At 52.9% G+C, this 25,577-nt stretch overlaps 2 protein-coding genes across 3 annotated transcripts; both read left to right on the top strand.

The window, feature by feature from the left end:
- The first annotated feature begins 617 nt into the window (after positions 1 to 617).
- On the top strand, positions 618 to 7,377 carry SERPINF2 (serpin family F member 2). 2 transcript variants are annotated; one of them, XM_042917023.1, is made up of 10 exons: positions 618 to 740; positions 950 to 1,019; positions 1,193 to 1,231; positions 1,351 to 1,413; positions 1,710 to 1,911; positions 2,397 to 2,540; positions 2,655 to 2,858; positions 3,344 to 3,486; positions 5,383 to 5,587; positions 6,253 to 7,377. In XM_042917023.1, exons 1-10 carry the CDS (start codon positions 724 to 726, stop codon positions 6,663 to 6,665), a joined length of 1,500 nt encoding a protein of 499 aa, XP_042772957.1. In that variant the 5' UTR covers positions 618 to 723; the 3' UTR covers positions 6,666 to 7,377. The 2 variants fall into 2 exon arrangements, with proteins under 2 accessions (XP_042772957.1, XP_042772956.1); XM_042917022.1 differs by lacking the exon at positions 618 to 740 and having other exon boundaries at positions 765 to 1,019.
- A 6,928-nt stretch (positions 7,378 to 14,305) lies between these two features.
- SERPINF1 (serpin family F member 1) lies at positions 14,306 to 25,250 on the top strand. Its single transcript, XM_042916791.1, has 8 exons — positions 14,306 to 14,494; positions 18,419 to 18,507; positions 20,032 to 20,230; positions 20,889 to 21,044; positions 21,444 to 21,647; positions 22,716 to 22,858; positions 24,209 to 24,419; positions 24,863 to 25,250. The coding sequence occupies exons 2-8, from the start codon at positions 18,427 to 18,429 to the stop codon at positions 25,120 to 25,122; spliced, it is 1,254 nt and encodes a 417-aa protein (XP_042772725.1). The 5' UTR covers positions 14,306 to 14,494; positions 18,419 to 18,426; the 3' UTR covers positions 25,123 to 25,250.
- The last annotated feature ends 327 nt before the right edge of the window (positions 25,251 to 25,577 follow it).

Raw genomic sequence — 25,577 nt, 5'->3', positions numbered from 1 at the left:
CCTTGTGCGTGATGGGGGGTGGGGCCAGGGGTGATAGAAGGACTGGTCCTGAGATGGGGGTGGGGTTGGAGTGTGTGGGACCCGCTCTGGGACAGATCTAGACCTGCCCATCCCCACCCGCCAGCCTGGCTTCCCGGAGCTGACCTGGACAGAGTGGGGGGCGAGGCCTGTGCTTCCCGTAAGTCCAAAGGTGGCTCTGTTGGGAGCCATTCATTGGGCTCAGTTGCTGGGTCAACAACGTGGCTCTCCAGCCCATCTCACCAACGCTGCTGAGACCTCAGGGCCTCACGGGCCTGTCCACGTTGGTGGTCAAGACCAGACGAGCCAGAAAAGGTGGGCCACTGGACAGCAGGTTGGATAGGAGCTCTGGGAAAGGGGCCCCAGTATGGAGGAGGCTTCGGGGCAGGCTTCCCAGAAGAGGGGCCCTGGGCTAGGCCGACAGCAGCCATGTGACTGAGTGCCAGGCATTGTAATCAGGACTCACAAAGACGGTCTTATTTTGGTCCTCACAATAAACAGTGGGAGGAGGTAGGGACTTCTGCTACCATTTGACAAGAAAAGGCAAAGCCCAGAGGGGTAAGGGAGATCTATCTCGGGTCCTCTGAGAAGAGGCAGGATGTGGATTCTAAACCAGGGCTGACTCACAACATGGGGCCTTGAAGAATGAGGACTGCTCTTGTTTCGATATTTCCCCTATAAACCTGAACATTTTCAGTGCACGAAATGGGAAAAACCGGAAAGTAAGAAGGGGTTAAAAGCAATTAGGGGGAGCTCCCCACCCCTGAGAGATGGAAACCAGGGCGAGTGTGTTTTCGGGTGGGTGTGCAGGCGCTTGCTGGGTTGACCCTCAGCGTAGAGGCTCAGGAGTTGCCAGGCCAGGCAACGTGTGGGTGGGATCCCGCGCGGGAGCGTGGGCGAGCTGGGGACGCAGGCTCCCTGTCCCGCACAGGAACATGGCGCTGCTGCTCCGGGGGCTCCTGCTGCTTGGCTTGTCCTGCCTGCAAGGCCCCTGCCTGGTGGTGAGCCTGGGCCTCGGTCAGGGTGGGGCGGGGAGGCAGGGGGGGCCACGCCGGGGGTCGGGTGTGTGTGTGTGGGGGGGGGGGGGTCTGGGCGGGAAGAGGAGGGGGCTGAGTCGAGGGAGGCTTTGGCTCTGAGGGCGTTCCCTCTCCTCTCCTCATCCCTTTCTCGACAGTTCTCCGCGGCGAGTGCCATGGAGCCCTTGGACCAGCAGGTACTGGGGAGTGAGGGGCGAGAGGGGGAGGAAGGCCTTGAGGGGCCTCACCTGTGGCTCTTGCAGGGTGGGGGACGTGTGGGAAGGGTCCCGCTCCATTCGCTTCCTCCCTTCTTCAGCTAATGAGCGGGCCGGCCCAGGAGAAGCTGCCCCCGCTTATCCTCCTCAAGTTGGGCAACCAGGTACAACCAGGTGGGGCTGGGGGAAGAGTGGGCGGGGTCCGAGGGAGGAGGGCCAATCAGCAGGGGCGAGGGACCCGGGGGCGTGGTCATGAGGCTGAGACCTAAAGGGAGAGGGTGGGAGGGAGGGACGAAAGGAAAGGACGGGGTCCCCAGAAGGCTATTGCCCACGTGACTCTCCTTCTCTTGTCAGGACTGGGACGAAGCCCTGCTGTTCCCAGGCACAGGGCTTATGAAAGGGATCTTGCAACACAGAGCAGACCCCTTGGCCCTACTGACCCTCTGATCTGTCCCTGTAGGAGCCCAGTGGCCATTTTGCCCTGAAGAAGGCCCCAAGAGACTGCAAGGGAGCCCCAACCCCAGAGGAGACCCGCAAGTTGGCCCAGGCCATGATGGCCTTCACCACAGATCTGTTCTCCCTGGTGGCCCAAAGGGGCACCAGCCCCAACCTCATCCTGTCGCCTCTGAGTGTGGCCCTGGCATTGTCTCACCTGGCACTAGGTACTGTGACCTCTCCAGGCCAGCAGAGCTGGGAGGCCAGTAGGAACTCCATACTCCAGAGTTTACTAGTGGGTGCTTCTTCCATCAGGGTCACTTGGATGTTTGGTAAAAATGCAGATTCCTTGGCACACCTCTAGTCTCTGTGAATCAGATTCCCAGGGATTGGGCCTAAGGATATGCTTCCAGTGATTTTTATGCAAGGGTTTGAGAGCTACGATGTCTTCACTGGACTGGATGCTCTCATGGTGGGAAACTGAGGTTCAGAGAGGGAAAACAACTTGGATGAGGTGAGGTCACCCAGACGGCAGCAGCAGAGATGAAAGTAAAACTTAGGGAGTACTGTCATTCAGACCAGTTCAGTGGATATGGGAGGAGAATGTGATGCCGTGGGCGTGCTCACCATGGGGTTTTAACAGGGGCTAGAGTGGGCAGCAGGGCAGGAAAGAACCCCGGCCCTGGGCCACAGCTGATGTGGTCCTCTCCAGGGGCTCAGAACCAAACGCTGCAGAAGTTACTACAGGTGCTGCACGCAGACTCAGGGCACTGCCTCCCCCACCTGCTGAGCCACCTTTGCCAGGACCTGGGCCCTGGGGCATTCCGACTGGCTGCTAGAATGTACCTGCAGAAAGGTAGGTGCTGGTGGTTTGGAGCTCCCTAGGTAGTGCCCTGGGCTGAACGGGGTTGATGGAGATGGGCTTGGCCTAGGTTAGGGTTAGGAACAGCTTGTGGCCCCTCCTGTGTAGGATTTCCCATCAAAGAAGACTTCCTGGAACAATCAGAACAGCTCTTTGGCGCAAAGCCCGTGAGCCTGACAGGAAGGAAGAGGGATGATCTGGTGAACATCAACCAATGGGTGAAGGAGGCCACAGAGGGGAAGATTGAGGATTTCCTTTCAGAGCTGCCAGATGACACAGTGTTGCTTCTCCTCAATGCCATCCACTTCCAGGGTGCGTTTGTCCTCTCCTCGGGTCCCCCACCCCTCAGCTGGTACCCCTGCCCTGTAGGCTGAGCTGGGCTGCAAAACCTTTGTCCTCAGGGTTTTTCTCCTCAGGGCTGGGCCAGGAGGCAGGGAGATCTCTGGGTTGTGGCTTGGGGGAGGGTGGGAAACAGGTGATGGTTTGCCAAAGAGGGGGCCAGGAACTGGATAGGGCTGTTGTGCCCTAGCAGGAAACTGAGTCTGAAAGGATCGGCCAGGTGGGGGTGGGGGGGCAGGTGGGACGCTCCTGGGAGCATGGCAGGGCATGGGAAGAATGCAAGTCCAGATTTCCAAAATGCTACAGGGAAGACACCTTAGATCAGCTGGGTATGCACTGGCACAGTGTCCCTTGGGGGTTTGACTCTACCTTTTGTCCCTTGAACGGGTTCTGGGTGGAATAGGGAAGAGGCTGGTGGTGTCCCAGTCTATGTGGCCCCTGCCCTCTGCTGGATATAGGTTTCTGGAGGAGCAAGTTCGACCCGAGCCTCACCCAGAGAGACAGTTTCCACCTGAATGAGGAGTTCACGGTGCCAGTGGACATGATGCAAGCCCGCACGTATCCCCTGCGCTGGTTCCTGCTGGAGCAGCCTGAGATACAGGTCACCTTTGATCACCCACCCAGGCTGGGCCTGACTGCTGGGAGGCGGGGAAAGGAGGGGGCGGGGCTGTGGAGCAGGCACAGGGGTAGAGGGAGCTGTGGCCCATCTTCCTTGCAGTCCTGTCGCTGAGACAGGTGGCTCTGGAAGGTCTCACTGTGCCCTGACCCAGTGGGGACTGAGGTTCCAGTCTCTTCGAAGTTCATTAATTTGGCAAAAGTATGTGGGGGCATGTGCTGCATGCCAGATCCTGTTCTAGGCTCCGGGAGCACAAGGGGGATCTGGTCCCCGCTCTCGGGAGGGAAGATACAGAGTACACGAACAAACATAGTTTCAGAGAGTGGTGAGTGCTGCGAAGGAAAAAAAAAAAGTGATTGATCGGTGGCTGGGGAAGATATTTTAGATACAGTGGTCAGGGAGCGTTCTTTGAGGAGGGGCCTTGGGTCGAAACCCAGGTGATCTTTGGTGATAAGGGTTTATTATAAAGGCCCATGGGTTGTTGGGCAGCACAGGGGCCACTCAACAGCTGTAGAGCCACTCAGCCTCAGCATCCCCAAGCCTGGGCGATGTGACCTGGCTGTCACAGTGCTCCTTAAGAGAAAGGAGGGTCTGGTTGGGATGGATTTGTCAGTATCCTGCTGGAACATTCTGATCGCATGGAGTGCAATGCCAAGCTGTCTCAGGTGAGGCCTCCCTTGCTTCTGGCCCAAATGTGGTCCTCTTGGCTTGAGCGTGGATCCCAGGGCCCGTGAGCTGTGGCAGAGACGGCAGTGTTGGTTAGTTTCACAAGACGGCCTGGCACAGACCTCAGCTGCTTCTGTTAGCCCTCCTGAGAGGGGCTGTGGGCCTGTGGTTGAGGCGGACCCTTGGAGCAGCGTCCCGCTTCTCCCTTCCACCCTGACAGGTAGACAGTCTTGTTCACCTCCCCACCTGTGCCCTTCGTGCTGTTCCTGCTCTCTAGGCTGTGTCCTGCCCCTCCTCCTTTACCCTCTGCCTCTGTTCCTGGCCCTCGGGCCTCCTCTTCCTCATGCACTCTGCAGGTAGGCCCTGGGCAGCCAAAGGTGGGGCTGCCCCCGCCCCCCCGCCAGGGCTCCTGCTCCCTGGCTGCTCTGCCTGGAGCCTGAGGGGGTCACAGCTGCCAGGGGCCATCGAGCCCAGTGCTTTCCACACTTGCGTAGCTGCAGAAACCCCACTGACATGAAATCTTACCTCAAACCACATACACACCCGGGCAGTCACTGTTGAAGGTTGGGGGGTGGGGAGGGAACCACCCTTTGCGGTGGCTCCTCTACAGAACCCAGGGTGGTTTGGACATGAACAACGCAGGCCATTGTACACATGGAGAAACTGAGAGGCCGACACGGGGGCCTTTCTCAACCCAAGTCACTGGTAGCAGGTGAAGAGAGAGAAAGTCACCATTTATTGAGCACTGCCTATGTGCCGATACTCTGTTAGAAGCTTTAAATGTTTATTTATGTTTGAGGAAGAGAGTGCTAGCAGGGGAGGGGCAGAGACAGAGGGGGACAGGGATCCGAAGTGGGCTCTGCGCGGACAGCAGAGAGCCCGATGCGGGGCTTGAACTCACAAACCGTGAGATCATGACCTGAGCCCAAGTCGGACGCCTAACTGATTGAGCCACCCAAATGCCCCTCTGCTAGAAGCTTTAAAAGGCTCTCTCTCTCTCCTCTCTGTGTGTGTCACACATCACCCTGCAATGTGGGCAGGTAGTATTATTCCACTTCACAAGTGAGGAAATGGAGGCTCAGGGAGGCCGAACACAACCTGAGAAGAATAGCCTGGAACCCCTGGTCCATCTGTCTCAGCAGCATGTGCTGGCCCAGACCCCATCGGGTCTGGGCGCTTACTGGTCCTCACGTTGTTGCCTTTCCTTTTCCGTAGGTGGCTCATTTCCCCTTTAAGAACAACATGAGCTTTGTGGTCATTATGCCGACCCACTTTGAGTGGAACGTGTCCCAGGTGCTGGCCAACCTGAGCTGGGACATCCTGCACCAGCCCTTACTGCGAGAGAAACCCACCAAGGTCCAGCTGCCTAAGCTGCATCTGAAATACCAGCTGGACCTGGTGGCCACCCTCAGCCAGCTGGGTAAGGAGGCTGGGCATGGGACAGCTCCCCCGGGTCAGGCTACGGCATGGGACAGCCTCCCCTAAGTCAGGCTAGGGCATGGGACAGCCAGAGTGGGTGAGGAGGAACCCCCACCCCCACCCCAAGCTGGCAGTGGGGTACCCTAGCTTTGGGTCCCAGCCTTTTCTGGGGCTTCGGGAGGCAAGAGCATTTCCTATGAGCCCCTGGACCATCTGTCCTGGGGTGGGCTGGGGTGGCCCAGGGAATGAGGACCTGCTCCATCCAAGACTGAGCATTGCAGAGAATCCCCGCTAGAGAGCCTGGGTGGCATGTGAGCCTTTCTGGCTGTCCTGCAAGGGGCACTGTACTAGGCACTGGGAGCCCACCGTGTACCAAGAGCTCCGTCAGATGGAGTGGACAAATAAGGAATCAGGTACTTACAATTCAGTATGAGTGAAAAGAGGGAGGGGCTTCTCTCCAGTTCACTGGATTTGGGGGCAGGGGATCAGGGAGGGCTTCCTGGAGGAAGGGACTTTTAAGCTGATACTTGGAGGTTAAATAAGAGTTAACCGGGGACCTGTGGGTTGGAGGTGTTCCCTGGCCAGGATGCCAGACACCCTCCCGGGTGCCCAGGCGGCCTGGGGGGCAGCAGGCAGCTCTGAGCAGCAATCCCCTGCCCTGGGCAGGCCTGCAGGAACTGTTCCAGGCCCCAGACCTACGCGGGATCTCTGACCAGAGGCTGGTGGTGTCCAGCGTGCAGCATCAGTCCACTCTGGAGCTCAGCGAGGCTGGCGTGGAGGCGGCCGCGGCAACCGGCACTGCCATGTCCCGCATGTCTCTCTCCTCCTTCATCGTGAACCGCCCCTTTGTCTTCTTCATCCTCGAGGACACAACAAGCATGCCCCTCTTCGTGGGCAGCGTGAGGAACCCCAACCCCAGCGCGCAGTGGGAGCGCAAGGAACAGCAGGATTCCCCGGACGACAGGGACTCCTTCCTGAACCAGAAAGCCTTCCCCCGTGGAGACAAGCCCTTTGGCCCTGACTTGAAACTTGCGCCCCCCTCAGAGGAGGATTACCCCCAGCCTAATAGCCCCAAGTGAGAGGCCAGCTGCCAGCATCCTGAGTCCCTGCCTGGACCAACTTCTCAACTCCTGAGACTCTTTCCAAACAGCTTCGTGGATTAGGGCAGGGGTCTGGGTGGGCGGTCTGGGAGCGGAGAGGAGTTGTTTTCTCCCCGCTCCTCTCCTCTCTCGGGGAGTTTGGGGTGGGTGGGGCCAGGATGTGGGCGGGCGCCAGGGAATCATGGGCCTGGATCCCACATCATTTCTTCCAAAGCGGCTAGGAGGCTGTCCTTGTTTGGGGCTTGGGCAGAGGGGCAGCTAGAGAGATCCACTTTTGTCAGGAAGGGAGAGAGGTTATTCCCTAAGTTGGCGGTGGCACTTCCACATTTGTTTTACCAGAGGGGGGGTGGGGACAGGAGGGAATGGATGCCTTGGCTGGGGAGAGAACTGACAGACCCTGGGGGTGGAGCCTTGTCCCACTGTGTGGGTGGGAGTTGAGCCTTCCAGTCCCTGCTTCGCTCTTAACCTCCCCAAGGCCCTCAGCCCTCCGCCCACCCTGATGTTGTGTCACCTCAGTCCCCCCACCGCTCCTTGGACATACCCACATTGCCAGGACTCTCCTTCCCTCCGCTCCCTCCTCTACCCAGGTGTCTCAGGGGCTGCAGTGGGAGAGGAGGGGGATAGTTCCCTAAGGCTCTTTTGTAAAGTTTTTGTAATGATTTTTATGCCACGCGAATAAAGAATGAATGGCCCTGGCTGCTTTGCTGTCACTATTCTGGGCGTGAGTGGGAGCAGGAGGGCGGAGGAAGGTGGGAGGAGGCCACAGGCTGCACTGAGCACCCGGCTGGTGCCTGAGGGCAGGCAGCCCTCTCTGCCACGTTTGTCCTCTGACCACTCGCCCGCCCTTCTCCGCGCAGTCCCCTCTGACCTCGCCAGCCGTCTCCAGGGCCGCCTCCACGCCAGCCTGGCTCTGCTCTCAGCCTCTTCCCCTCTAGGGACCTCCAGCAGCTGGCAACAAGGGCGGCTCAGAAATAGCGCCGGCCTCCCAGTTTGGGAGAACTGGCAATTAGGGAGCTTCTGGAGTTTCTAATTACATGCGGGTCCTTCTGCCAGGAGCAGGCGCCCGCCAGCCGGGGGGCAGGCTGCAGGAAGCGCTGGCTCCAGCTGGAGGCTGTCAGCGCCCCAGATCTGGGGGGAGTGATTGGGCGCACCGCGGCACTGGCACCCGGCTGGGGGCAGCGGGGGTGTCCACGTGGGTGGGCCCTTGTCTGTGAGCGCAGGGTGTCTCTGCAGTGGCCGCCTGCAACCCTGAAGAACACTGGTTAAGAGCAAGTGCCTGGGATAGACTCTTGCTTCTAACAAACCGGCAGTGTGGGGAGACAGGTAGTAAATAAAACAAGTGAAATAGATGGTGTGTCAGAGGCTGACAAGGGCTATGGGGAGAAAGGAAGCAGGGAAGGCCTCCCCTATAGGTGGTGTGGGAGCAGAGACTGGAAGCAGGGGAGGGCAGGCACCATGGAAATCTTAGGGAGGAGCTTCCCGGGCAGAGGAGGAGCAAGGGCAGAAGTGGGAGCATGCTCAGAAGGTTCAGGATGAGCAGGAGATCCATAAGGCTGGGGCGGGGTGGGGGTGGGGAGGGGTCAGAGGGGAACTGGAGACCGATGGCGTTAAGGCTTTAAGGTCGCTGTAGAGAGTGTTGTTTTTATCTCTGGAGTAAGAAGTAATTGGAAAGTTAAATCAGCAGTCTACCAACTTAATTTCACCTTCTAAATCCTTCTCCGCTCTCTCCTCCTCTCCATTCTGGCTTTAGCCACGCTTTGGATCTGGTCATCACTCCCACGGGTCACCTGCCCTCACCTCCTAGGTTCTCCCTGCTGCTGGTCTGACTGTATCCCCCTACACGTCCTTGTCAGAGCCTGTGTGTCCAGCAGTGAGTCAAGCTCTGGGGAGACAGCAGTGAGCCAGCAGACAAGATCCCTACCCACCGGAGCCTAAATCCGGTGGTGGAGTGATCTAGACAATAAACAAGTGAAAATCTGGTGTTGAAATATGGTATGCAAAGTGCACAAGTCTCAACTGTACATGAGCTTAATGAATTTTCTCATGAACCCAATACCCCTGTGCAACCAGCACCTGCATCAAGAAATGGTACTCACTCTCCTGACATCCAGGAACAGATTCGTCTTTCCTGGTTTTGAACTTCATATGAAGGAATTATAGGGTCTGCTCTGTTGGGTCTAGCTTCTTTTGTTCAACCTCCTGTTTGTGACATTCGTCTGTGTTGTTGTGGATGGCAATAATCCACTCACTGTGGAAGGCTTTTAAGTGAGGGGTGCCGTGGTCTGATGTTGAGTTCTAGAAAGCTCTCTTTGGCTGCTGTGTGGAGAACGGAATGTAGAGGGACAAGCGTGGGTTAGCAGGCAAGAGACACAGGGGGTGCGGGTATTTTGCAGATAGATGCTGTAGATTCTGTGGATAGATTGTATGGGACATGATGGAAAGGAAAGGCTCAATGATGGTGGGGTTCATAGTTCAGATTCCTGGATTTCTGTTTTGAGAAAATGGGTTTCACGGAGATGGGAATCAGAGTAAGGGACAGATTTTAGCATAGATCGGAGGTTTCTCCCTTTCCTTCTTTCCTTCCTTCCTTCTTTCTTTCTTTCCTTTTTTTTTTTTTTTTAATTTATTTTTAAGTAATCTCTACACCCGACGTGTGGCTTGAACCCACAACCCCGCGATCAAGAGTTGCACACTCCACCGACTGAGCCAGCCAGGCGCCCGACTGGAGATTTCTAGTTTGAACATGTTGGGACTGAACTACCACATTAATGTAGACTAACATCGTCTACCGGGGACAGTTCAGGTTATGTCTGTGGTTCTACTTTTGTTCTGAGGAGTGTTTGGATGGTAAATTATATGTTCATCCTACCTACTCGGCATCCAAGTGGATTTGTCAAATAGGCTATTGGGTATCTTGGTCAGGAATACACACTTGGAAGTATCTGGGAGCATACAGATGCATTGAAAGTCACGGAACTAGGGGAAATCACCTAAGAGGAGATGTCGATGGTGAGGAAAAGGGGTCCCTGGATCGAGCCAGCTAAGGAGACAGAAAAGATGCAGTGTGTGAGGCAGGGGTGGCAAGGGGTTGGTGGGGAGTGGAGTGGCAAATGGGGGTGTGTGGAGAGGCAGAGTTTCAAGAAGGAGGAACCATCTGCTCTGCTGCCTGTTGTCAAGGGAAGAGACGTCACTTTGGTGGTCAACATGAAGGTCACCCGTGAACTTGGCTACAGCTGTTTCGAAAGAGAGGTGGGCACAGAAGCAAGTTTGAAACTGAGGAGGGAATGGAGCGGGACACCTCTCACGGTAATCGGAGGAGAGAGAAATCTTTCTTCGTGAGTTATCATGAAATCATTGGGACAGACAAAAGGTGTAATGAATTGCATAATGCCATTAAAATATTCTCAATATAGCGACAGCTTTACAAATCCTTCCACGATCCCTCCTCTACTCCCATAACTGTCATCCTGAATTTGGTTTCTATTATTTTCATGTATTTCTTTTACTGTGATCACACGAATTTTTTTTTATCCTTGGGTAGTATATAGTGTGTGTTTTTAAGCCTTATGTAACTGTGTCGTGCAGTTTGCATGTTTCTGCAACTTGTATCACTTCACCCTCTGAGACAGGTCTGTGTTGATACAAATGACTTCCCTTCACTTTCTCAGGGCTGGAAGACTTTTCCATCTCTAGTCTCCTGTTGATGGACATGCATCTACTTTTTTTTTTTTTTTTAATTTTTTTCTTTAACGTTTATTTATTTTTGAGAGACAGAGACAGAGCACAAGCAGGGGAAGGGCAGAGAGAGAGGGAGACACAGAATCCGAAGCAGGCTCCAGGCTCTGAGCTGTCAGCACAGAGCTGGTTCGGGGCTCGAACCCATGAACCTTGAGATCATGATCTGAGCCACCTAGGCATCCCATTAGTTTGTTTCTTTTTGTCACTATAAATAGTCCTGCTATAACATTCTTGACCATACATACTTCCTTGTGCACACATGTGGAATCTTGCCAACTTGCATGTTTAGGATTGGAATTGCTGAGTTGCAGATTGGGTCTCCCCATCTTTAACTGCCAGGGCTGCCCCCTATGGTTATGCACAGCTTTGCCATTTGTTGCCACATTGTTCTTAGAAGTGGTTGTATCAATTTATATTCTCACATTCTCAGCTGCAGGGCATTAAGAGATCCTGGTTGTCCACATCCTCACCAACACTGGGTCTTGTCAGATGTTTAAATTTTGCTGATCTGGGGGCGCCTGGGTGGCTCAGTCGGTTAAGCGGCCGACTTCGGCTCAGGTCACGATCTCGCGGTCCGTGAGTTCGAGCCCCGCGTCGGGCTCTGTGCTGACAGCTCAGAGCCTGGAGCCTGTTTCAGATTCTGTGTCTCCCTCTCTCTGACCCTCCCCTGTTCATGCTCTGTCTCTCCCTGTCTCAAAAATAAATAAATAAATAAATAAATAAATAAATAAATAAATAAAACGTTAAAAAAAATAAATTTTGCTGATCTGATGATGAGTGTGAAACACACTCATCAAATTACGGTTTTAATTTGCATTCCCCTGATTACTGGTGAGAATAAACCATCTTTTTCATCAGTTTAGTGGCCACTTTGGATTCTCCCGTGAATTACTTGGGTCTATGGTTCTGTTGAGTTTTTAATTTTTTGTATTAATATGTAGCTGTCTCTATATTACCGTTAGTAATCTTTTGGGTTTTTTTTTTTTTTTTTTTTTTGGTTTTTTGTCAGTTACCTGTGTAACAATTATGTTCTCCCAGTGTGAGCCTTTTGTTTTCATTTTGTTTTATGGTATCTTCTCATGTTTTCAGTTTTAGTGTTAAATTTACCAATCTTTTATAATTTGTTCTTCTTTTGGTGTCTTGTTTAAAAAAAAAATCCTTTCTACCCAGAGATCACAAAGAGATCCATTCATACCTTTCCCCTTTTTTTTTTTTAAAGTTTATTTATTTATTTTGAGAGAGAGAGAGAGAGAGAAAGACAGTGCACGAGCAGGGGAGGGTCAGAGAGAGAGGGAGAGAGAGAGAATCCCAAGTAGGTTCCACACTGTCAGTACAAAGCCTGATGCAGGGCTCAAACTCACAAACCATAAGATCATGACCTGAGCCGAAGTCGGACACTTAACAAGACAAGCCACCCAGGCGCCCCTGTATTTGCTTTTGAAAGCATTAAAAGTATGTCTGAAAGGATACATAGGAAAGAGATTAACAGAGGTTTCCAGGGAGTGGAATGAGGTGACTGGAGATCAGATCACTGTGTACCTTTTGTTGCTTTTGGGTTTTGAAACTTGTGAAAAAAATGCTAATTTTTCCTTAATGTTTACTTATTTTTGACAAAGAGAGCATGAGCAGGGGAGGGGCAGAGAGAGAAGGAAACAGAAGATCTGAAACTGGCTCTGTGTTGACATCAGAGAGCCTGATGCAGGGCTCGAACACATGAACCGTGAGATCATGACATGAGCTGAAGTCAGACACTTAACCAACTAATGCCTATTCTTAATTAAAAAAATTTTTTTAAATGTTTATTTATTTTTGAGAGTGGCAGGGGTGGGGGGGAGCAGAGAGAGAGGGAGACACAGAATCTGGAGCAGGCTCCAGGCGCTGAGTTGTGAGCACAGGGCCCGATGCGGCGCTCGAACTCACAGACACGTGAAATCATGACCTGAGCCGAAGTCGAATGCTCAATTGACTGAGCCACCCAGGTGCCCCCTATTCTTAAATAATTTAAATAAAAAATCATTAAGAAAGTTTCTTCAGGGTGCCTGGGTGGCTCAGTCAGTGGAGTGTCCGACTCCAGCTCAGGTCATGATCTCGTGGTCCGTGAGTTCGAGCCCCGCGTCGGGCTCTGTGCTGACAGCTCAGAGCCTGGAGCCTGCTTCAGATTCTGTGTCCCCCCTCTCTCTCTCTGCCCCTCCCCTGCTCATGCTCTCTCTCTGTCAAAAATAAAATAAATACTAAAAAAAATTTTTTTTAAAAAAAGAAAGTTTCTTCAAAAACAGAAATTGTTTTTCACATTTAATCCCTAATGTAGCTAGAGCTACTTTTTGTGAATGGTGTGAGATAGGGATCCAGTTTTAACTTGTCCACATGGATACTTGCACCCTTCCTGCGTTTCCATGCTTAGCTCCTTCTTATTCACCCTTTAAGACAGCTTAGATTCATATATTCCAACCACATTGCCACAATACCCTTCAGAACAGTGCTGTCCGATAGAAATACAATGCAAACTACATATGTAATTTAAGATTTTATAGTAGCCACATTAAAAAAGAAATCGGTGAAATTAATTTTAGTAATATATTGCATTTAACCCAATACATATAATCAGTGTAAAAACTACTGAGATACTTTACAGTATTTTTTTTCATACGAAATATCCACAATCTGCTGTGTATATTACACTTATAGGATATCAGACTAGCCACATTTCAAGTGCTCTGTGGCCACATGGTTAGTGACTATTGTACTGGACGGCGGGGTTGTAGAGCCTGCTATCACAGAATGTGCCACGTTATGGTGGAACAATCTGTTCTCGTACCAGCCTCTTACTATTAGCCAGTAAGTTTCTGGAGTGTGGCACTGAGCCTTATTCATCTATATCCTTCTCCTCCTCTGCATACCTAGCCAGCGACTTGCATAGAGGTACCCAACTTTTTTTGTTGAAAGGCTTGAACTCTGACTGTTGAGAGAGTTTTCTTATATAAAGCTGAACCCATTGGAAAGTTCTACCCAGGGGCTCTAGTTCTGTTCCCTGGAGCCTCACAGGAGGTGATGGTGTTTTCTGGAATTTTCTCTTCCCCAGCTAAATATTCCAGGGCGTTCCCTGTTCCTTCCCTGATCTCTTCTCTGGAATTTTCTCTTCCTCCAGCTAAATATTCCAGGCGTTCCCCGTTCCTTCCCTGATCTCTTCTCCGGATGACCACTGGGCTCTCGGCCAGTACTCATACCTGCCTGGAAAGCGTTTTGTTACGTTATTTCCCATGTCAGTATTTTAGGTTCACAACCACACTGCAAGGTCCTAAACATCCCAGCTGAGAAGGGCCCAGGTGTTCCCCCATCTAGAGGACCTGTATTGTGCCTAGCAGGTGCCCAGCACACTCTTGGCCTCCCCTCAGGACTAACGGTTCTAGCACAGCCCAGTTCTTCCTCTGGTCAGATATTTCCCCCACTGCCCTTTCGGATCTTTAGAAATCACAGAATTCCAGGGCTGAAAAAGCAGACAGACATCCCAGTTCCATTTCTCCATTTTTCAGCCAAGGCAAGGCAGGAGCTGGGAGAGTTGTCTTGCCCCAAATCCCAGCTAGTGCCAGAGCCAAGGACCAGGAAAAACCTAGAGTCCTAGCACTGGGCAGGGTTGTTTTTTTTTTTTTTTTCCCCCTCTCTGCTCCAGCCTGCCTCCCGGGCCTCCTCCTGCAAGTCTCTTCCTTCCTCAGGCCTGTCTCCCACCCGAGTTGGCCAGGGTGCCCTCTGGGGGTGGGACCGCAGGCAGGAGGAAGGCCAGGGTCCCAGAGGACGGTCTGGTGGAGTCGGTGTGGGAATGTGTGTGTGTGTGTGTGTGTGTGTGTGTGTGTGTGTGTTGGGGGTGTGTGGTGGAAGGGCAGCAGTGGGTTAAAGTTAACACCAGGCAGTGATGCAATCACAGAATCCAAACTGAGTGCAGGTCGCTTTAAGAAAGGAGTAGCTGTAATCTGAAGCTTGCTGGGCGCTGGGTCGGAGGCGGCTGCAATAGCTCTTGTGCTTGCTGGAGCCCCTCGGTGTGCAGAGGCTGGCACGGAGCTGCGGTGCACCCACAGGTAAAGCAGCTCCCTGGCTGGTGCGAGTGTCAGGGGAAGACTGGAGAGGCTCCCTGGGGTTGAGACAGGCAGGGAGCAGAAAAGAGGGGTGCGAGGGAGAGGAGGTGGGGAGCCAAGAGCTCCTGCAGCTTGGGCACCGGGGTGAGAGGATAAGAGAGGGCAGAGGGGGTTGGGGGCAGAAGGCCAGGGCCCAGTTATCCCCAAACCCTACTGCACCACTGGAAGAAGAGGCTGGAAAGACTTTTGAATGAAGTGGGTGGGAAGCAATGGAGGAGGGCGGTAGTGGGAAGAAACAGGGCTCAGCTGCTGGGCCGGGTCTGAGCAGCACCTCCAAGGGGCTCCGCAGACCTAAGGGAAGGAGGCTGTCCCGGAGCACTGCTTCCCTCAGGGTATTTACGAGGCAGCCCCCCCCCCCCCCCCCCCCCCCCCCCCTCCAGCCCAGCCTTGGCTTGGGCTCAGCTCCCTGCTGCTTTTTCAAAATCAATTGGTGCCGATTTCAGAGGCAACTTCCTACACCGCCAAGCAGCTGACCTGTTGAGCCCTACAGAAGACTGGGACGAGGGACGGCTGGGTCCTTCTATCCAGTCGCCATCCTTCCTCTTTGGCCAAATTAGCTTCCAGTAAAGGCTGGGATGGGAGACCAGTGGGGCTTTGGCCTCTCGCAAACAATGACCACTCTTTAGTCCAGCCAGCGTATGGGGTCTGGAGAGATTGGCTGCCCGCATCCTTTCTGTTCCCTGGGGTACACCACAGCAAGGAGCGGGTCTGGGCCAAACAAAAGCCGCAGGCTTCCCAGAAATCCCATCACAGTCTGGCCCATGCCTGTCACCAGGATTCAGGGTGGGAGGGGAAGGGGGCCAGACATTTCTGCTTCTAGGGCTGGCCCTTCTGGGGCGTGGGGAGGTGAAACTCATGGGCACTGTGGCCCCACTCATTCAGGCTCCCAGGCTTCAGAAGGAAGGCTTCCCGGGGACTGGCAGGGTCCCCATGGGTGGAATGGGCCTGGAGGGGACCCTCGGAACCTCTCTCCCAGGAGAGAGGGTGGTGCCCTTCCCTGTGCTGCCCAGGAGGTCCACTGCCATGTGGCTTTAGGCTGTGTGGTGCTGGAAGGAGGAGGGATGGTGTTTGTCTCACAGCTGGATTTAATCTGAAACACATGTATTGGCTCAAATTTATCCTCCCAGCTTGAAGGCAAGATCACAAAATCCCAGTTCCTTGTGTCTCTTGATTTGAGTAAATGTGGCAGCAAGGAAGGCCTGACCTTGGCCCAACGGGGAGCGTATCTACCTCCTCCCCATGCCCTCCCCTTCCTGGTATGACAGGAGTCTGGCTTGGATACTGCCCTTTGGACAGGATGGCATCATTGTCCCTGTGCCCCTGGCCAGGCAGCGGCTGCCTGCCCTCAGCCCACAGAACAATCACCTTGGAGAGGGCAGTGAGTGGGCTCAGAGGGCCCCCCAACCCCACGCAGACTCTTTCTCCCTGCTCTCTCAGTGCCCTTGTAGGGGGCTCTCAATAATCTCTCCTCTTCCCTCATCCCCAGGGCTTGAGATAGAAGATTCAGAGGTGCCATTAATAGTACATGTCCCAGCGACTGGCTCTGGGCCAGCTGGGGACCCATGTGCCTTTCACTGCCAGGGTCCCTCACTTCTCTTCAGCCCACCCACATGGGGACAGTGATCACATGACTCCGGGGCTTAGGCTGACTCTGTAGGGACTCCTGTGGGGAAGGTCTGACCTTCAAGTGCATTTGAACTGTAAACTTAGCTTCCTTAGACACTATGCCAGGATGCCCCCCACCTCCCCCGGCCAGAGGGACTAGAGCTAACGGCTTATCCTTTAGCCTTGCTGCCTGTGAATCTCCTGGAATTTTGGGTCTCTGATAAACCAGTCTGCTGAGGCTCAGGCGAGAAGGCTTTGCCAGCTCTGGGGTGGGGCTGGCGGGTGGAGAGAGCAGCTGTGAGCCTGGATGGTGTTAAAGGTTTCAATCTGGTACCACGGAAAGCTTTTCCTGTTGCCTCAACGGAAGATTTCTCCCTGAGCGCCAGCCGCAGCTGTATAGGAGGGCAGCTGGCTGAGAACGAGGGTCTGTGGGGCTCACCCTGGGACGCAGCTCCCTATCAGAGTTTGGGAAGACAGCCAGGCTCGCTCCCACCCGCAGTCCAGCCATGAGCTGGGCAGACTCTGGAGGCGGCGTCTTTCATTGCTTTTCATCTCTACGGTGTTGTCTGGTGGATTATCTGGCTTGATTCTAAGGACTTTGGCCAAAAATCACACACCGCACTCCCGATTTTCCTATTTGTTCTGAGAAGTCAGGAAAGTATGTGTGTTGTGCGTGTGGGAGGGTATTTCTGGGTATATGAGAGGATGACAAGGAAAGTGCTCAAGACCCTTGGCCTGTGCGTGTGTCAGGGAGGTGAGGGGCAGGGAAGGCAGATTATAAATGGTTGACTTGGCAGTGTGGACAGAGGGAGGTCACAGACCAACCAAAGGTCCTAGCTTCTGAGGCCTTCCCCCACTTTTTATTTTTTATTAAAAAATTTTTTTAATGTTTATTTATTTTTGAGAGAGAGACCCAGACAGAGAGTGCAAGGGGAAGGGACAGAGAGAGAGGGAGACACAGAATCTGAAGCAAGCTCCAGACTCCGAGCGGTCAGCACAGAGCCCGACGCAGGGCTTGAAACCGTAAACGGTGAGATCATGACCTGAGCTGAAGTCGGACACCTAACCAACTGAGCCACCCAGGCGCCCCCCTTCTCCCACTTTTTAAAGAGGGCCTCTTAGAAGATCCTACCCGTGAAGCCCCCTTAGCTGCCTTCCGCCCCTCCCACCCCACACCCAGACTCCCAGGGGTGAGCTCACGGATGCAGCAAGTGCAGGAGGGTGAGGGATGGTGGCACGCATACAGCTCTGGACCCAGATTTCCCGTTTCCCTCATGGTCCAGGGGCCAGAGAGAGTGGGTCCAGGGGAGGCCACTGCTGGGGAGGTGAATGGACTTGGGGGGCCCTACTAAGAAACCGGTTGTTTAACCTGAAGCAAAGAAAGCCCTGAGGGTGTAAGAGCTATTTTTGAGCTGGTGGCTGGAAGAGGACCTGTCTCCCTAGGATGAAGGGGTGCCCTGGGGTTCCAGGTGTAGGGAGACCCACTTCAGCTCAGGGATTGCTGGAGAGCTCACCTGCTTTTGCCCTGTTCAGGTCTATGGAGACATTATCCAATTTAATCATCATCACAATAGGTAAGAACTATTTGATCTCCATTTCACAAGAGAAGACACTGTGATTTAGAGAGGTGTTAAGACAAACTGAGATTTGTACCCAGCTGTCTGACCCTAGGGCCAGTGCTCCTAACTAGGAGACTAAGAGCTCTCAACAGAGAACTGGGAAGGGAATGAGTCCCTTATGCGGCCACGGGTTCTAGACCAGAGGAATTCAAGGGGAGAGTCTGAGAACTTCCCTGGGGAAAGCAGGGGCTCAACCAGATGCCTCCATTCTCTGTATTCTGTCATTCTACATATGGGACTTCGGTTCTGCCCCCTTCTGACATTACCCCAAATCCTATGTAATGAGCTGGCCGGGTGCCTCCAGGGAAATGCCTTGCTGTGCATTTGTGCTAAGCCATATCCACACAGAGGGGCCCACGACTCGATCTCCATGGCACTGGAGCTTTGGGTCCAAAGGTAGGTCTCCTGACACAGCGGAGGAAAGCGCAGGTTCACCCTGGGACGGTAGGTAGGCCGTGAGGCAGGTGGAGGAGAGGGGAGGTGATGAGAGGGAGGGACCGTCAGGTTGAGGGGCCACTTCCAGCCTGGGGAAGTCAGAGGCGAGGTGGCTGGTCCTATCGAGCTCCTGGTCCCTGTCCAGGGTGGCTGGTGGAGCAGGGCAGTGGGTGAGGGAAACAGCTCACCGCCCCTTGCTTTCTTGCAGGCCCCGGGATGCAGGCCCTCATGCTACTCCTCTGGGCTGGAGCCCTCCTTGGGCCAGGCAGCTGCCAGGACAACGCGGGCAGCCTGGAGGTCAGTGGGGGTGGGGTGAGGTGGGGACGTCAGCAATCCCAGCCCCTCCTTAGCAGGCAGCATGGGAGACGGGACAGACACCCAGGTTCTAGGCCAGGCTCTGGCCTTTACATATAGACATCAGCAACACAGACAGAAAGCATCTTGCCCTGCCTTTCAGAGAACCTAGCGGAGACAGAAATAAGATCCCAGAAGGTGAAAGGTGAAGGCAGTCTAACAAACCCCAGGGACCAGGGTGGTCCCTTTGGTGAAGGCCTTTTCTCATTACCTTGTGGGACTGTGGGTCTCACTGACTGGGTGAGTTCCTGGATATTTGTGCAGATACCGACCAGGGTGTGGCAGAGATATGAGTGTGGAAGGCCTGAGACTGCAAAGGCAGATGCTGAGAAGCTAATACTGCGTGACAGTGAGGGACCAGGGCTGCACGGGCATAATGACCGAAGCCCTGGACTTCATTGTGAGTTCTGAGTTTGAGTTCTGGCTCTACCTCTCTTTTAGCTTGGTTACCTTGTTCGTTCGTTTGTTCTTTCTTTCTCTCTAAAAATTTTTTTTAATATTTATTTGTTTTTGGGAGACAGAATGCAAGCAGGGGAGGGGCAGAGAGAGAGGGAGACACAGAATCCAAAGCAGGCTCCAAGCTCTGAGCTGTCGGCACAGAGCCCGACGTGGGGCTCGAACCCGTGAAGCACGGCATCATGACCTCACTGAAATCAGACGCTTAACCCACTGAGCCTCCCAGGTGCCCCTAGCTTGGTTACCTTAGACAAGTCACTGTCACCTGAGTCTGTCTCTTTCTTATTGATAAAGTGGGTTTAAAAACACCTACCCTTACAGGGCCATTGTGGTCAGTCACTCACTTTCTACCTACTGAATACCTGCTCTGTAGGGGCTGGGGATGGGCAGAAACATCAAAGGCTCAGTTCTTGCCTTCAAGGCACTCGGTCTTTTGAGGCATGGAATACATCAATAAGCAAGAAATAAAGTACCTCAAATGAAAAGAACTAGCACAGAGCCCAGTACATGGTAGGTGGTTCATATGTAAGTGGTAGCTGACTCTGTAAAAAGTTCAGAAAACCAAAAAGCGCCTTCACTTTGGGGCAACGAGGGAAAGTCTGTGGTGGAGGAGATAATATGTGATCAAGGCCGTGAAAGGCAAGGAGGGTCCAGGTAGAGACCTGGGAGCAGTAAGCAAGGGGGGCAGACAGGTAGCTTTTGCTCTGGCCTGAGAACAGAGTTCCTTGGAAGGCAGGAGGCTCTTCTTTCTCTCTTTTTTAAAATTATTATAGGCCTGAGGCTCACAGGTCACCAGTGTTTATATGTGGTCAACTGATTTCCATTTGGGGCTGTCTGTCCCCAGCAGAGAGCTCCTGCATGATCAGGGAGCACAGACACATTCCAAAGTTAGGCTACATGAACGGTCCTCAGGCGGGATGGCTGTAAGGGGCCAGAATGACAATCCCACTCAAAGCAACGAGACCAGTCATCCACAGCTCATCTCTAATGGCCCTTTTTACTCAAATCCAGGACTCCCCAGCTCCTGACACCACAGGGGTGCCGGTGGAGGAGGAGGACCCCTTCTTCAAGGTCCCCGTGAACAAGCTGGCAGCGGCCATCTCCAACTTCGGCTATGATCTGTACCGTGTGAGGTCCAGCCTGAGCCCCACTGCCAATGTGCTACTGTCTCCACTCAGCGTGGCCACTGCTCTCTCTGCCCTGTCACTGGGTGAGTTCTCAGACGCAGACGGCCCCAGAATCCTCTGCGTGTACATGCCTAAGTCCTAGAGACTCTTCCCCTCAGGAAGGGGCGAAGAGGTGCTTGAGAGACTGGCCCCGCTGGGGTCCCCTGCATGTGCACGTACAATCCCTGCCTCGCTCCCCGGAGGCGCTGAGCACTGCTGACTCAGGGGTGAGGCCTCGGGACCACTCATAGACAGGGTGACTTCAACACTCATTCATTCCTTCAAGAAGCTTCTGCATACCAGCCGTCCGGCTAGATTATGGGGGTTCAACCGCACACAAGCAGGCGTGGTCTCTGCCCGCCCTCGGCTCACAGCTGAGTTCATATTAGCTGAGCTAATGAGTCTCTATTAGCTAAGACTAATAAACAGGTAACCACAAAACGTTCTGGTAACAGCTGTGATGGAGATGCACAGGGGCTTGTACCCCTCAGTCCTACCCTTATTGCGCTCTCTAGGCCTGATGACCTTAGCCTGCATTAGAAAAAAACATTTTTCTTCCATTGCCTTCAAATTTCTTGCCAGTCTAAGATGTTTCCAGTATGAGCAGTAAAAGACTAGAGTGTGGTGGCCTGTCCTGGGATCTGGCCTGATCTGGGCCCCGGTGGGCAGTTAGTGAGGCTCCCACCCATGTCTCTCTGGCAGGAGCAGAACAGAGGACAGAATCCACCATTCACCGGGCTCTCTACTATGACCTGATCAGCAACCCGGACATCCACGGCACCTATAAGGAGCTCCTTGCTGCCGTCACTGCCCCCCAGAAGAACTTCAAGAGTGCTTCCCGGATCATCTTTGAGAGGAGTGAGTCACCTTGCTAGCCCGAGGAATATGGAGCTCTCTCCTCCACATGGGGGCTTCATTCTAAACACCAGATCACATCTGCCCAGGCTGGGCCTGGCACTGGTGGGCAGGAAGGGGCCCGTGAGCTCAAAGAGGATCAGAAAGAGGAAGTGGCCTGAGGGAGACAGCGGGAGGGTTGGGGGAGGGCGGTAACGCAAAGAGAAATGGCAATGAGAGAAATTCGTTGTTCCCTGTCCAGTGCCTGGGGAAGCTGGCACAAAGTCCCGGCAAGTCACGGGAAGTCACTAGGCAGGAAGTCGGGGCCTGCTGAGTGGTAAACCAGAACCCGAGCCTGGCATGCTCTCAAACAGCGGATGCCGGTTAGCTCTCAGAGCACATTCTCTCTCCATGTCTCCCCAGAGCTGCGGATAAAATCCAGCTTTGTCGCGCCACTGGAAAAGTCCTACGGCACCAGGCCCAGAATCCTGACCGGCAACTCTCGCTTGGACCTTCAGGAAGTTAACAACTGGGTGCAGGCCCAGATGAAAGGGAAAATTGCTAGGTCCACACGGGAGATACCCAGTGAAATCAGCATTCTCCTTCTCGGTGTGGCTTACTTCAAGGGTGAGGGCTCCTCCACCTCTCGTTTGGCCAAGGGTGGATGGTGGGTGTCCGAGGGGCTGGGGAAGGGCGGGACGTCAGAGATGGAGCTCAGCATGAACCCAGAGGCGAACAGCCAGAGGATGACCCGGGAAACACCCTTGCCTGAGAGCTCTGTGCTCGTCACCTAATCCCAGGCAAACGTGGGGAGTGCCTACAAAGCGAAGAGGCTTATGCAGAAAGACCAGCCCAGACAAGAGAGTGCTACCACTCTTGTGCCTGTTTGGGGCGGGCACCGTTAGATTTGGGCTGGAGTCACAGGAGGGTCAAAGCCCAGCTCGGCCTTTCCCGGCTGCAGAGCCCTGCGCAGGCCTCACAGCCTTCCCGGGCCTATTCCCTCACCTCTAACATGGGATGACACACGTCAGAGGCCCTCTGTCTGTATCGTCTCCTGTCTTCACATCGACCAGTGCACTGTGCCCAGGACACGGCAAGTATTCGACAAACCGTTGTTCGCCATGCGAGGCTGGCCCCATTCAGATAAGACTTGGGTGGGATTTGGACAACCTCCGATGCTTTACAACCAACTCTCGGGCGGTAGCAACAATGGAACCCTAACCTTGAGAAAAGCCCTCCTTGAAGCACTGATCTCCAGAAGGTCATGTCAGACTAAGGGAGCTTGGTTATCACATCGCTGTACTGGCAAGTGCCTTCACCCCTCTGGGCTTCGGCGCTTTTTCAGATGTGAGGGGGTGATGCTGAGGTCCCTTACAGCTCTGACCTCCTTCGATGCTGTCTCCCAGACACCTCACTGCAGAAGTAGATACCAGTTTACTTTTCCCCCTGGGCTATCACAGGAGGATATTATTGTATAATCCAGACCATCAAATCACTAAAATCAATGTATTTCCTTCCTCCTGAGTCTATATACGGAAGGTGTTCAGATCCTAGACATATTGTGGTCCAGCCTGCACATTCTGGAGCGGTTGCTTTAGCCAGGCAGCTTCCCACAATATGCTTTGGTCTCACACCATGGTCCCAATGCCTGTCTGGTCTCCCGGGGCTCAGGGCACCCCATTTGTCTCATTCCAGGGCAGTGGGTAACAAAGTTTGACCCCAGAAAGACTTCCCTTGAAGATTTCCATTTGGATGAGGAGAGGACCGTGAGAGTCCCCATGATGTCAGACCCCAAGGCCATTTTACGCTACGGCTTGGACTCTGATCTCAGTTGCAAGGTCTGTAGGGGGTAGGGTGAGTGGTGGGTGCCGGGGGGACCGAGACAGGCAGGATGGTATAGTGGAAATAAGATGACCTTTGAGATGTGATAGCTGTCTAAATTCTGTGGGACTTTCAGCAAGTCAACAGCTTCTCTGAGCCTTTCTTCTTAAAATGAAGGACAGGTATTGAAACTTATCCTCTCAGGGTTTGTTGTAAGGATTAATAGATAATGGGAGGGCCGCCTGGCTGACTCAGTAGGTAAAGCTGTCGACTCTTGATCTCAGGGTCGTGAGTTGAGCCTCACGTTGGGCATGGAGTCTACTTTAAAAAAAAAAAAAAAAAAAAGAGAAGATAATGTGAAATGGGCCAAGAGTGGACAACTCAAATGTTGGTGTTTTCTTGTCTTTTTCCTCCCATCTTCCTCTCTCTTTCTCCTTTTCTCTCTTTGGGGAGATCTTTTATTTCTAGAATTCAAAGCAAAACTTTAAACAACTGTCACAAACTCAGGCGCCTGGGTGGCTCAGTTGGTTAAGTGCCCCACTTCAGCTCAGGTCATGATCTTGCACCCTGTTGAGTTTGAGCCCCGCATCGAGCTCTGTGCTGACGGCTCAGAGCCTGGAGCCTGCTTCAGATTCTCTCCCTCTACCCCTTCCGTGCTCTCTCTCTCTCTCTCAAAAGTAACTAAACATTAAAAAATTAAAAAACAAACTGTCACAAACTCTGAATTGCTGGCATTCTAAATCTTTCACATATACCAGACATCTTTTAATTCTAAATCAGTAGTTCTTAAACCTTTTTCTTTGGGTATCTGACAGAACGCCCAAAACACTGGAGAGAAAAGCCACGTATACCCATGCACACATTTCTGTATGTGGTTTCAGGGGCTGTTAGGACTCCTGATGCTGTTTGTCCCATGGACCTTAGGTTCACAACCTCTGCTCAAAAGACTCATTTTATTACTGCTTCTGTGTTGCTGTGCTCAACGCCCCCACCTTCTAGTCCAGGGCTCTGTACATAACAGATGATCAGTAACTATTGGCAGACAATCCTCAGGAGAAAATACGGACCTGGGATTCAATCCTAGCTCCTTAGAACCACAGGAGAAAATTCTTTCAGCACATAACTTTAGTTGGTATTAGGCTGAGGTAAGAAAAGACAAGAGTCTACTCTTTGGAAGGAACCAGAGTAGATATCTTGCTGCCAGAAAGCAGTGGCCTAGAGGGACAGTTGTTAAATAGATTAGGGGCCGGGGAAGGCATGGCCAGGGACCCAAACAGGAGAGGAGAAGGCAGCCTGGAGTGTGTGTCTAGCCCTGGGCTCTTGGGCTCCAAAGCACTAACCCCTGTGCTCCTTCTCTGTTGTTGCAGATTGCCCAGCTGCCCTTGACCGGCAGCATGAGCATCATCTTTTTCCTGCCTTTGAAAGTAACCCAGAACCTGACCATGATAGAAGAGAGCCTCACCTCCGAATTCATTCATGACATAGACCGAGAGCTGAAGACTATTCAAGCCGTCCTGACCATCCCCAAGCTGAAGCTGAGTTATGAAGGCGAAGTCACTAAGTCCCTGCAGGAGATAAGTATGTCTGCAAGACCCCCTTGCTCTTGGGGTGCATGGGGTTGAGCCTTGGAGCCTTCCACCTTGATAAGCAGAACTCAAGGGCTCCATGGCCCTTGAGTAGGGAAGCCAGGGATGACTGGGGAAGCCTGAACTGCCTTCCTTATCAGACACATTCCTCAGCCCCAGAAGCATGCATCTTTTAATAGAACACTGCGTCTCAAGACAGGTCTGTTGAGCTGGTTTCTAATCTTAAACTCGCTTGCTGTGTGCTCTTGGGCAAGTCACTTACTCCCTACCCAGCCCAGAGGTCTGTGTACATACCTCACAGAATGTCCAAAGCGGTGTTCTACTCCCAGCTTGCCTGCCTTCTTGAGAATCAGGACTTAAGAATCAGGAGCATATTCTTCCTCGGGGTGTTGGGTAAGGCAGGGTTTTAACGGAAATCTCTCTCAATCTCTGCAGAACTACAATCCTTGTTTGATTCGCCAGACTTTACCAAGATCACAGGCAAACCTATTAAACTTACTCAAGTGGAACATCGAGGTGGCTTCGAGTGGAATGAGGATGGGGCCAGCACTGCCCCCAGCACAGGGCTCCAGCCTGCCCGCCTCACCTTTCCCCTGGACTATCACCTTAACCAACCTTTCATTTTCGTACTGAGAGACACAGACACAGGGGCCCTTCTCTTCATAGGCAAAATTCTGGACCCCAGGGGCATTTAATGCTCCAGTTTCAAGTTCAAATATCGCAGAAGAAGAAAAGCCTAGGGGGTGGCTGATTACATATTACACGAAGGCTGCCCCTATCATGTTTCAATGTATACTTTGCAATAAACGTGCTTTATCCTTAACTATTGTTGCCCTGTTCCTCCTATTTTGAGCTATGTTAAGTTTAATATTAAGATAAATAGCCCTTTAGTAATTTTCTGGTACTATAGTTATAGCCTGGGTCTGTCTAAACTCTGCAGAAAGTCACCATTAAAAAAAATTTTTTTTTTAATGTTTACTTATTTTTGAGAGAAAGAGAGAGCAAGCAAGCAGGGGAGGTGCAGAGAGAGAGGGAGACACAGAATCCAAAGAGGCTCCAGGCTCTGAGCTGTCAGCACAGAGCCCAATGCAGGGCTCAAACCCATGAATCATGAGATCATGACCTGAGCCAAAGTCGAACGCCTAACTGA

The sequence above is a fragment of the Panthera leo genome, chromosome E1, assembly GCF_018350215.1.
Source record: "Panthera leo isolate Ple1 chromosome E1, P.leo_Ple1_pat1.1, whole genome shotgun sequence".
NCBI lineage: Eukaryota > Metazoa > Chordata > Mammalia > Carnivora > Felidae > Panthera > Panthera leo.
Note: the sequence above shows the minus strand (reverse complement) of the source record. Positions and strands in the feature narration are given on the sequence as shown.

Bases quoted from the DNA above. Each gene is read 5' to 3' on its own strand.
- SERPINF1 (XM_042916791.1), top strand. From the start codon at position 18,427: ATGCAGGCCCTCATGCTACTCCTCTGGGCTGGAGCCCTCCTTGGGCCA. The intron at 20,231-20,888 runs GTGAGTTCTCAG...TCTCTCTGGCAG, and splicing joins TCTCTCTGCCCTGTCACTGG to GAGCAGAACAGAGGACAGAA. The intron at 21,648-22,715 runs GTGAGGGCTCCT...GTCTCATTCCAG, and splicing joins CGGTGTGGCTTACTTCAAGG to GGCAGTGGGTAACAAAGTTT.
- SERPINF2 (XM_042917022.1), top strand. From the start codon at position 789: ATGGAAACCAGGGCGAGTGTGTTTTCGGGTGGGTGTGCAGGCGCTTGC. The intron at 1,414-1,709 runs GTACAACCAGGT...CTGTCCCTGTAG, and splicing joins TCCTCAAGTTGGGCAACCAG to GAGCCCAGTGGCCATTTTGC. The intron at 5,588-6,252 runs GTAAGGAGGCTG...TGCCCTGGGCAG, and splicing joins GGCCACCCTCAGCCAGCTGG to GCCTGCAGGAACTGTTCCAG.